Source organism: Erythrolamprus reginae, chromosome 1, assembly GCF_031021105.1.
Source record: "Erythrolamprus reginae isolate rEryReg1 chromosome 1, rEryReg1.hap1, whole genome shotgun sequence".
NCBI lineage: Eukaryota > Metazoa > Chordata > Lepidosauria > Squamata > Dipsadidae > Erythrolamprus > Erythrolamprus reginae.
The window spans coordinates 28,126,917-28,139,466 of record NC_091950.1 but is presented as its reverse complement, the minus strand read 5'-3'; the positions used below and the strand labels follow the sequence as shown (position 1 = coordinate 28,139,466).

General features: G+C 42.5%; 1 protein-coding gene across 1 annotated transcript in view; it reads right to left on the bottom strand.

The window, feature by feature from the left end:
• Positions 1-12,550, bottom strand: part of CPAMD8 (C3 and PZP like alpha-2-macroglobulin domain containing 8) — a 116,367-nt gene that overhangs the window by 37,181 nt on the left and 66,636 nt on the right. The window contains exons 24-29 of the mRNA XM_070737511.1: positions 11,689-11,987; positions 10,898-11,123; positions 9,293-9,469; positions 9,057-9,138; positions 8,041-8,197; positions 5,451-5,525 (exon numbers count right to left, since the gene is read on the bottom strand). Coding sequence (XP_070593612.1) covers positions 5,451-5,525; positions 8,041-8,197; positions 9,057-9,138; positions 9,293-9,469; positions 10,898-11,123; positions 11,689-11,987 — 1,016 coding nt within the window. The remainder of the gene's footprint in view (positions 1-5,450; positions 5,526-8,040; positions 8,198-9,056; positions 9,139-9,292; positions 9,470-10,897; positions 11,124-11,688; positions 11,988-12,550) is intronic.

The window sequence follows — 12,550 nt, the reverse complement described above, 5'->3', positions numbered from 1 at the left end:
CTTTGATTTTTTAAAATATAGTTTCATTTATACTTAATATATATATATATATATACAGTATAAGTATTCAATAAACAGAGTATTGTCTGGGCTTTTCTGCATATACATAATAATGATAACAATAACAGTAACAGTATCAATAATAATGGATGCTGGTATCAGCCATCAGAGCCCATCAATGATATTTGTAATACATTTTTAAAAGTTCAATTGATTTGAGTTTCATGTCTAATGAATAAATGTTTATATAATATTAAGAGGAACAATAATAATAGTAATCTTTACTTCTAACATCTATATTGGTGTTAGTGGGGGGTCAGAGGTCGACCGTTAGGTTACTCCCTTGTGGGGTGCCTCAGGGGTTGGTCCTCTCCCCCTTGCTATTCAATATCTACATGAAACCGCTGGCTGAGATCATCCAAGGGCATGGGTTGAGGTATCATCAGTATGCTGATGATACCAAGTTGTACATCTCCACCCAATGTCCAGTCAGTGAAGCAGTGGAAGTGATGTGCCGGTGCCTGGAGGCTGTTGGGGTCTGGGTGGGTGTCAACAGGCTCAAACTTAACCCTGACAAGATGCAGTGGCTGTGGGTTTTGCCTCCCAAGGACAATTCCATCTGTCCGTCCATTACCCGGGGGGGGGGATTATTGACCCCTTCAGAGAGAGTCTGCAACTTGGGCATCCTCCTCGATCCACAGCTAACATTAGAGCACCATCTTTCAGCTGTGGCGAGGGGGGCGTTTGTCCAGGTTCGCCTGGTGTACCAGTTGCGGCCCTATTTGGACCGGGAGTCATTGCTCACAGTCACTCATGCCCTCATCACCTCGAGGTTCGACTACTGCAACGCTCTCTACATGGGGCTACCTTTGAAGAGTGTTCGGAAACTTCAGATCGTGCCGAATGTGGCTGCGAGAGCAATCATGGACCGCCCCAGATCTGACCCATCAACACTCTGCGACCTGCACTGGTTGCCAATCAATTTCTGGTCACAATTCAAAGTGTTGGTTATGACCTATAAAGCCCTACATGGCATCGGACCAGAATACCTCCGAGACCACCTTCTGCCGCACGAATCCCAGTGGCCGATTACGTCCCACAGAGTTGGCCTTCTCCGGGTCCCGTAGATTAAACAACTCCCCCCAGAGATTAGGACTGCCCCCCCACTCCTCACCTTTCGTAAGTCATTAAAAACTCATCTCTGCCACCAGGCATGGGAAAATTAACACACACCCCAATTGTCAGGCTTGGTGTATGGTTTGATTGGATTGTGTGATTATTTTATTATAAGGGTTTTTAATTGTATTTTTAAAAATTGGATTTGTACACTGTTTATGTTGTGAGCCGCCCCGAGTCTTCGGAGAGGGGCGGCATACAAATCTAATAAATTATTGTTAAATTATTATTATTACTATATATGGTAATATTCTTCCCAATTCTGATTTCTACTTTCATTATAATTTATGTTTGGTATGTGTTGTGGTTCAGCCTGAGGCAGATCAAGGACCAGCTGCGTCTCTGCTGGCTCCATGCCCGGAGGAGGATGACAGCGAAGAGGAGGGGGCTGGGCAGGTGGACGGGGGAGAATACAGTCAGGAATGTGACGAGGAAGAACAGCATGGGAGCCCCGGGGAGGGGCTCTCCCCAGCCAGTAGCTTGGAGTCTTTGGAGTCATTAGGTGACGAAGCACAAGCTGTCATTGACGTCTAGATCAAAGGAAGGATCAATTGAAGAAATATTATCAGCATTGAATAAGGAACACCAGGGCTTGGGTGTGGTCCTCATTAGCAGGGAAGGGTTTATAAGGCAGGCAAGCTCTTGAAGCCATGTGGAGTGTTATCAGTTTGGAGTTGCTGTAACCTGCATTGTTTTCTTGGCGTTTTTGTTCCTGGCTCGTGGCCCAGCAGTCTTGAAGAACCGTGGGAGGTGTATGTCTGTTATCTACAGCCTCGTCTTGGCAGCAAGAATCCTATATTGATGCATGGACAATTGCCTTCGTGTATATATTTAGAGTTCCAGTGTTTTCCAGCTTTGTAAGGACATTTTCTGTTAGCTTCGTTTTTCTTGAACATTATAAAACTGTATTTGAATTTTAATGGTGTGTCTGGCTTATCTTTTTGGGTTGGTCATAGCTTCCGGAGTGACCCAGACAGAACAGTATGTATGTGTTGTTTGGTTTTAATATGATAGGGTTTTAGTTATTTCTTTTAATATTAGATTTGTGCTACTATAATATTGTTTTTATCATTGTTGTGAGCCGCCCCGAGTCTTCGGAGAGGGGCGGCATAAAAATCTAATAAATTATTATTATTATTATTATTATTATTATTATTATTATTATTATTATCTTGTTCTTTGATTTTTAAACAGCTTGAGTGGTTGCTGCAAAAGGGAGCTATCAAGCCACACTGATGCTAAATTTAAAAGACAGGCATAAAATAGAGTTTGGTGTTTCAGTGGAACTAATCAACTTTGAGGAAGTTCCTTTCAATGAAGTCATAGTTCCTCTCAGTTCCTGGGAAACAGCACCAGCCAGCATATTGCAAAACTATTTGCAGTATGCTGGCTGCAAATAGTTTTCTTTGTAGCAAAGCTATTTGCATCACAGCAGAGCCAAACAGGAAAATAAAATGTGTGTTTTTATAAGCACAGAGGAAAAACCCTGCATGTGGCTTCTTCTGAATAACAAGAGAGTTGGGAGGGACCTTGGAGGTCTTCTAGTCCAACCCACTGCTCAAGCAATAAAACCTACACCACTTCAGACAAATAGTTGTCTAATCTCTTCTTAATAATCTCCAGAGTACCCATGATTTCTGGAGGCAACTCATTCCACTGATGAATTGTGTCAGTTGGATGCTTGGCTGCATAGCTAGAGGTATAACAAGCAGGAAGAGGGAGATTATGATCCCGCTATATAGAGTGCTGGTGAGACCACATTTGGAAGACTGTGTTCATTTCTGGAGACCTCACCTACAAAAAGATATTGACAAAATTGAACGGGTCCAAAGACGGGCTACAAGAATGGTGGAAGGTCTTAAGCATAAAACGTATCAGGAAAGACTTCATGAACTCTATCTGTATAGTCTGGAGGACAGAAGGCAAAGGGGGGGACGTGATCGAAACATTTAAATATGTTAAAGGGTTAAATAAGGTCCAGGAGGGAAGTGTTTTTAATAGGAAAGTGAACACAAGACCAAGGGGACACAATCTGAAGTTAGTTGGGGGAAAGATCAAAAGCAACGTGAGAAAATATTATTTTACTGAAATAGTAATAGATGCTTGGAACAAACTTCCAGCAGACGTGGTTGATAAATCCACAGTAACTGAATTTAAACATGCCTGGGATAAACATAGATCCATCCTAAGATAAAATACAGAAAATAGTATAAGGGCAGACTAGATGGACCATGAGGTCTTTTTCTGCCGTCAGTCTTCTATGTTTCTATGTCAGGAAATTTCTCCTTAGTTCTAGGTTGCTTTTCTCCTGGATTAGTTTCCATTCATTGCTTCTTGTCCTACCCTCAAGTGCTGTGGAGAATAGGTCGATCCCTTCTTCTCTCTGGCAGCCCATTCGGTATTGGAACATTGCTGTCATGTTACTCCTAGTCCTTCTTTTTATTCAACTAGACATACCCAATTCCTGCAACCATCCTTCGTATGTTTTAGCCTCCAGTCCCCTAATCATCCTGGTTGATCTTCTATTCTTTTCTAGAATCTCAAAACCTTTTTTATATCATGGTGAGAAAAACTTGATGCAATATTCCAAGTGTGGTCTTGCCAAGCATTATAAATTGGTCTTAAAACTTCATGTGATCTTGATTCTATCCCTTTACTGATGCAGCCTAGGCTTCTTCCTGTTTTGAAATAAACCTGCTAGTTTTCCTGGCTGCCAGAAAGCACACATTCCGCAGAAAGCCTGCATCCTAAGAGGACATCACTTAGAACAAACCATCCAGGAAAACGTTTTCTAGTCTTCAACCTCCATTTTCTGGTAAAGGAGGTAGAGAGGGTGGTTGGGTTTCAGCTCCACAAGACTCTGAAGGAAGTCGTTTACATAAGCCCATTTTGGTTGGGTTTTAGCTTGGGATTCAATACAGACGTAGCCATGGTCATGTTTGTCAATGAACTATTGAGAAGCCAGGATTCGGGTAATGAGTCCATTGTAGTGCTCCTTGATTTCTTAACTAACTTTGATATTTTGACTCTGGTAATCTTCTGGATCAACTTTGGGGACTGGGGTAGGAGCAACATGTTGCACTTTGCTGTCTTCTTCTTCAGGGGTTGTTTCTAGATGATGTTGACAGGAAGAGAGAAATCATGCCCACAAGCCATTGGGCTTAATGCCATTGGGCTTAAACTCTCTGCTTTTATGCTTTTTAATTTATTGTTTATTAAATTTATATAATGCTCATCTCAAGGTGCAAGGCGATAATTTTGTTCGACTTCTACATGTATGTAAGCCATCATCAGTAGTGATGGGCGAACCAAACCCACACAATTCGGGTCCATACCGAATTTTGCGGTGTTCAGTATGCCGAACACAAACCCGGCCAACTTCGGGCAAAGTTCAGGGTCGTGTTCGGAGCTTTGACATCACCGGCAATTTGCTAAGGACGCCAAGGTGGTAACTTCCTGGATTCCATGGAATCCAGGAAGTGATCACCTTGGCGTCCTTAGCAACCTGCCAGTGACGTCAAGGCTCCGTCCCTGGAATCTCTTTGTGGGAGGGATTCCCCAGCTCCTTCACGTAAAAATAAACATTGTTATTTTTACGTGAAAGGACCGCCCTTTGCTTGCAGCGCCGCTGTGGCGTCCTTTTTCGTAAAAGTAACAATGTTTATTTTTACGTGAAGACCTCCCTTTGAAGGAGCTGGGGAATCCCTTCCACAAAGAGATTCTGGGGGTGGAGCCTTGACGTCACCAGCAGGTTGCTAAGGATGCCAAGGTGCTCACTTCCTGGATTCCACGGAATCCAGGAAGTGATCACCTTGGCGTCCTTAGCAACCTGCTGGTATACATGACGTCAAAGCTCCGCCCCCGGAATCTCTTGGTGGGATTCCCCGTTCGGGTTCGGTTCGGGTTCGGCTGAATTTTGCCTAAAGTTTGTCCGAACTTGCCCGAACCCGAACACTGTTGGGTTCACCCATCACTAATCATCAGTATGTTGCACTGGTTGCCGGGTGACTTTCAAGGGAATTTCAAGGTGCTGGTTATCACCTATAAAGTTCTGGGTGGCATAGGACTTGGTTATTTGAGAGTCCACCTGTCTCCATGTTTCTAATCTGTGTACTGTATTCAGGTCAATTTGAGTGGGCATGTTCCAGCTCCCACCCTTTTAAGCTTTAAGGAGGGAAATTGGTTATCAGCTCTTTGGTTTTTAGACTCTGATCAGCTGTCATTTATAAACACTGGGCAAAACATGGAATGTCTTGGACACATTTATCTCTTACCTCAGAAGTCACCCCTGTTTCCAGCAAAGCTGCTACTACATATGCTGTTACAGAAATCTTCCCATGAACTCCACCCTGGAAGAAAAAGAAATAAAAGGATTAAATTAAGAAACTCTTATGAATAAAAGATTTGCACTTGAATCCAATCCCCCAACTTTTCACATTTTCAACATTTCTGAAGAGATTCTGAACAAAAAATGCATGAAGAAAGCATTTCTTTGCCTCTCTGAATGGAAAATATATATCTGTATGAATAATTGAATCTTTAGGAGAATGTATAATAACTACCAATTACTTCATTGGGAAGAAATTGTTTAATTTATGGATCAAGGACTAACGAGAAATCTTACAACTTTCATGCTGAAATACTCAGATGACACTTATCAAGATAGAAGGTGTGCATTCTTGATATAGCAATGACAATGTGTGCCTTTTTCAACCAAATAGGTAAAACTAGTAGACATTTTAAAACTGTAGAAGTGTGGGAGGATGGATCTGCTGCTTCTCATCCACCACTCTTCCTCTGAGGATTCTCTTGATCCCGTTGTTTGGTTTCTTTTTATTGTGTTAGTGTTTACTGGGATGTAAGTTTCTTTGTCTTCTAGTACAGTGTTTCCCAACCTTGGCAACTTGAAGATATTTGGACTTCAACTCCCAGAATTCCCCAGCCAGCAGGTGCTGGCTGGGGAATTCTGGGAGTTGAAGTCCAGATATCTTCACGTTGCCAAGGTTGGGAAACACTGTACTAGTCGTTCTTTTGCCTTTTGTAAATACTGTGAACTTACAAAAAGCAAAAGAGCCAGCAACCCTAGAAGAAAAAACTGGAGTCATCTACAATATTCAGTGTAATGGTTATGTAGGATAAACAGCCACCATGTAGGATAAACAGAGAGAAAACTGGCAGAATGCATCCATGAATACCAACTAGCTGTTACAAGATATGATGGAAACTCTTTAATTTCACAAAATATGAACAGACTTTAATCATAGTTCCACTTGGGAAACTATCATCACCCTACTGAGCAGTGTGCAAAAACACTACGGAATTTTTAGAAGCCTGGCACTCTGACAAATTAACAATCAACAGGCACATAGACATAAATAATATCTACATGCTATGCAAGAGACAATAAAGCCCTACATGGCATTGGACCAGAGTACCTCCGGAACCGCCTGCTACCGCACGAATCCCAGCGATCGATAAGGTCCCACAGAGTTGGCCTTCTCTGGGTCCCGTCGATTAAACAATGTCGTTTGGCAGGCCCCAGGGGAAGAGCCTTCTCTGTGGCGGCCCCAGCCCTCTGGAACCAACTCCCCCCAGAGATTAGAACTGCCCCCACCCTCCCTGTCTTTCGTAAACTACCCAAGACTCACTTATACTGCCAGGCATGGGGGAGTTGAGACACATTTCCCCCAGGCTTTTTTTTATACTTTGTTTTATGTTTGGTATGAATGTGCTGTTTGGTTTTTTTTTAAATAATGATAGGGTTTTATATGTTTTTTAATATTAGATTTGTTCCACTACTATATTGTTTTTATTACTGTTGTGAGCCACCCCAAGTCTTCGGAGAGGGGCGGCATACAAATCTAATACTGTATATAAATAAATAAATAATAAAATAAATAAATAAACCAGCCAAAAAAAGGGATCAAAAAGTCCCAAACTCTTCCCCACCAGCAATCAGCACTCAGATGAGCCTAGATTAACTCCAAGACTAATAACAGACCAACTATCAAGTAAACAACACCCCAATGAAGGAGCTGCCGAACAAGCCGACAGTAAACAGCCCAACCAAAGAACCTACAAGACCACCACAGGGCGAGCCATCATTAGACTATTAACTGAGAGCAAACCCCATTCCTTACTAGTACTGATGATCATAGTTCCCTCTAAGCTGAGCAGTGAGCAATTGCTCACTTAAAAATCATCATCAACTCAGAGTTTTCCAAACCTGCCCAGAAGCCGAGAGGGAAAGAGTGAGAGGGAAGAAGAGAGAGAGGAAGAGAGGAAGAGAGAGAAACAGATAGAAAAAAGAGAGGAAGGAAAAGAGAAAGAAAAAGAATGGGAGTAAGGAAGAGAGAAAGAAAATCAAAATCTAGTTTGAAACTAGCTCAACTATTTAAGTAGCATTTTGATATTGATAGTTGCCCTATTATGAGCTCACTGTTATAGACACACAGTACAGTATTTTATTTTGAAATTCTCTGAGGCAAAACAGGGTGGGTTTTTTTTATTTATTTATTTATTTATTTATTTATTTGTTTGTTTGTTTGTTTATTTATTTATTTATTTATTTATTATTTCTGTGCTGCCCAGTCCCGAAGGGACGGCCGCTCAGACACTATACTTTTCCGCCCACCCCCCCAAAAATTAGAGGGAACACTGCTGATGATGTTACTTAGATTCTGCGATCAAACATCTACAAGAAAATAATCAAAATCAGAGAGCACTAAGGTCCCCCGCAGATTTAGTTTTATTTATCAACACCATAGACTAATCCTTCCAACTGTACCAAGTTTGAAAACACTGGTCTAGAAGCTTGTCAAGGCATAATTACAAATCTAACCCACCCATCCACCCTTTTGGTACCTGGATGTCCTTATTGAGTATCCTGCCCATGGCTGGAAATGAGCCATCTTCTTTCTGATGCTGGATGATCCAATCCTTGGCCGCTAAAAGTTCTTTGGGGTCAATGAAAATGAATTCCCGGGATTGAGCAAAAGATTTCAGAACAAAGGCTGTTAGCCTGGAAATACAAAGGTCAGAAAGTGCCTGAAGGTGATTGCCATCATACATGGTTACTTAGCTACTATGTGAGGTTGTATCTTACCCAGCCACTGACTTCATACTCCCAACCCTGAGGAATATTTTCATTCTGCCCCATAAGTATTCTCCCCACTGCTGTTGTCTGTGGGACTTGAAAAGCATTCTTCCAGCTTATTAATGATAAAGTTATAAATTAATATATTTATAGGGCTGGTCTTCCCCTGTCAACTTTGTCCCTGTTTTTCTGCATTTGTTTTTGCACTTAAAAACCCACAACCCATGGTGAATATAGTAGAGTACAGAACTGCTCAATTCCAAAGAAGCACAATGAAATGCAAGGCCATGATGTGAATAGAAAAGGAGCAACAGAGCTAGGAGGCAGCTTTTCCTAACCATCCAATCTATAGTCCTGGTGTCTGTGCACAGCAACAGCACTTAGACGTATACAGTATACTAATTAACAGTGCTTTACAGCCCTAAGCTGTTTACATATTGCTCCCAACAATCTGGGTCCTCATTTTACTGACTTCAGAAGGATGGAAGTCTAAGTCAACCTTGGGCCTGGTGAAAATCAAACTGCCAAACTGCAGTCAGCCAGTGGTCAGCAGAAGTAGCCTGCAGCACTGGACTCTAACCAGTGTGCCACCACAGCTCATAGCTCAACTGTTATCTCAGTATTTTCTTTGATACTTCAACTAAGCCAGAAATGGTTTGATTTTGCTGCAGAACTCCATGTCAGCATCAATCGCAGGACGGGACAAATATTACACATGCAACTACTCTGAACACCATGGGACAAATGTTAGTGTTATCTTCCTACCCATTAATTTGCAACATACCACATGCTCCCTGAGGAATCCCTTTCCCCAAAGGCACTGTAGGAACCATCTTGCCTCTTGTAGGTCAGTTGGCGCTGGTATCCTGGAAAGAACCCATAAGACAGTACATAGAAGCTGAACGTATAGGTCAAACGTTATTTACCGAAGTGAACACTTTTTGCATGTTGGGGCCAGAAGCAATTGCTTTCTGAATCTCCTTTTAGTAAATATCCCTGTAGCCTTTCAAGGGCCAGTACCTTGCACCAGGTAATCGGTGGCTTCGGTCTCTACCTCTGGGCTAAGTTGTTTGGTCTTCTGAAGATACTTGAGGACAAAGATGTTGGGAGCAAAATGAATCATATTCTGCTCTCCGCAACCAAAGGGCAGCTGGAGGAGGTTATCCAGGTTGTTCAGCGTTGGTCCCATCACGTCTCCTGGTACCAAAAGAAAAGCATAGTATCAGCTAGAAAAACTTGCCTTCTGATCCTACGCAGCTTCTGCTCAGGCAACCTCACTCTACTCACAAGAGCCTACAAAACTTTTGCCAGACCCATCCTAGACTACTGCTCATCTGTCTGGAACCCATACCACATCTCAGACATCAACACCCTTGAAAATCTCCAAAGATATTTCACCAGAAGAGCCCTTCACTCCTCCACTCGAAACAGAATATCCTACGAAAATAGACTAACAATCCTAGGCCTAGAAAGCCTAGAACTACGACGCCTAAAACATGATCTGAGTATTGCCCACAAGATCATATGCTGCAATGTCTTACCAGTCAATGACTACTTCAGCTTCAACCGCAATAACACAAGAGCACGCAACAGATTGAAACTTAATACGAACCGCGCCAAACTTGACTGTAAAAAATATGATTTCAACAATCGAGTTATCGAAGCGTGGAACACATTACTGGACTCAATTGTGTCAACCCCTAACCCCCAACACTTCTCCCTTAGACTCTCCACGATTGACCTCTCCAGGTTCCTAAGAGGCCAGTAAGGGGCGTACATAAGTGCACTGGTGTGCCTTTCGTCCCCTGTCCAATTGTCTTTCCTTTCTTTCACTTATCATATATATTTTCTTCCTTTCATATATCCTCTCCTCTAAGTTCACTTTCACCCTCTTTTATATTATCACATGTCTATTTTTCTTCGTATGTATTTGTGTATTGGACAAATGAATAAATAAAATAATAAATAAATAATGTCAGTTTTGATCCTCCCAGGTGGGAGCTAGCAGAAAACAGAGCAGAATCCATGCTAGGCTAAAACTGAATTAACTTATGCCAAAAGTATCCTATGGCATGTAACCAAATAGTACTTGCCACATTACATTTCCCAGAAACAAAGAGACTGTGCCCTGAAGGGAAGATTCTCTTCCCTGGTCAGTGTAATCTTAGATTATTTTGATAAAAAAGATTAGATATATTTACATACATTAGTCACGCTAGCTAAATGGAGCCTCTGTGTTCCAAGACAGCATATTACTGTATTATGTATCAGCTGTTCCGGCTGATACTTGCTCACCTAGTTAGGGTGCATAGTTGCAAAGAATCTTCTGCACTGGAATGTATTGTGGAACGAGCCACAAATTCCAAAAATGCCACAATTGTTATTAAAGAAAACTAAAAATGAAGTACCCCAATCCAGAAAAAATGCATCTTGGAATCTGGTTCTAGGGAAATAAGTAGACAAGAATTTAATTTCTGTGCTCTGCTTGAGAGATACCAATTGAGGCACTGAGTAATTCCTTCTTTGCTCCAATACAGATAGCTTCCTGTTATTCTGATACAGTATGAACTCCTGCCATGAGTCTGTCACAACAGAGCTGACTTTAATTGTTCCCAGTGTTCCTACCAATAATAGAGGCAGTCGCTCTCTCTGAGCCTGGAATCACATTGTGCGGGACGCCCAGTGTGAATGCTTCGTTGTGATTCTCATCCGTCTCCTCTTTCCTCCAGATTTTGAATTCGCCTGCAGAACCCCAACCTGTGGAGAAGCCGATATACTTCACCTCCGGCTGCTTGGAGGTGGACCAAGTCACAATGGTGGACGCATTGAGAGTGAAGGAGCCGTGGCCCACCTGGACAGGGAAAAATAACATACCAAAAACCAGGCAGGAGCTGCTTAAGGAGGACTAACGAAAGCCTTACCTAATTAATAAAAAGATAATAGAAACATAGAAGATTGACGGCAGAAAAAGAACTCATGGTCCATCTGCCCTTATACTATTGCCTGTATTTTATCTTAGGATGGATATATGTTTATCCCAGGTATGTTTAAATTCAGTTACTGTGGATTTACTGACCACGTCTGCTGGAAGTTTGTTCCAAGCATCTACTACTCTTTCCGTAAAATAATATTTTCTCACGTTGCTTCTGATCTTTCCCCCAACTAACCTCAGATTGTGCCCCCTTGTTCTCGTGTTCACTTTCCTCCTGAATCTTATTGAACCCTTTAACATATTTAAATGTTTCCATCATGTCCCCCCTTTCTCTTTTCTGTCCTCCAGACTATACAGATTGAGTTCATGAAGTCTTTCCTGATACGTTTTATGCTTAAGACTTTCCACCATTTTTGTAGCCCATCTTTGGACCCACAGCCCATTTCTAATGAGAAGAAAACAAAAAAAAACAAACTCCACCCACCTGGATGACTCCATGGGCCCAGCTGATCCAAAAACTTCGAAATTCGTCCCAGGAAAGGATGCCTATAGTCTCTGTGCTGGCCACCGGCTCACCCATCTTGCTAGTAGAGATCCAAGTTTTGGAGTTCTGGTGCCCACCAATGACAATTTCAGTCATCTCCGCCATGTCATGGGGGGCAGAGGACAAAGCGATGTGGGCATTATTGTGGGCCTTGATGGCAACATCAAAGCGCATCATGTGGGCAGGTTTCTGCACATACTGGTACTCATACTTATTAGGAGTGGAAATGTGAATTTTCTCTAGTCAAAAATAAACCAAAAACACTGTCAGTGTTCAGTCTCATTCACAGCAATGCACCGCCAAAGACACATCTCAACAGACTCAAACTCAACCCTGATAAGACGGAGTGGCTGTAGGTTTTGCCTCCCAAGGACAATTCCATCTGTCCATCCATCACCCTGGGGGGGGGATTATTGACCCCCTCGGAGAGGGTCCGCAACTTGGACGTCCTCCTTGATCCACAGCTCACATTAGAGAAACATCTTTCAGCTGTGGCGAGGGGGGCGTTTGCCCAGGTTCGCCTGGTGCACCAGTTGCGGCCCTATTTGGACCGGGAGTCACTGCTCACAGTCACTCATGCCCTCATCACCTCAAGGCTGGACTACTGTAATGCTCTCTACATGGGGCTACCTTTGAAAAGTGTTCGGAAAATTCAGATCGTGCAGAATGCAGCTGCGAGAGCAATCATGGGCTTCCCTAGGTATGTCCATGTTACACCAACACTCCGCAGTCTGCATTGGTTGCCGATCAGTTTCCGGGCACAATTCAAAGTGTTGGTCATCACCTATAAAGCCCTTCATGG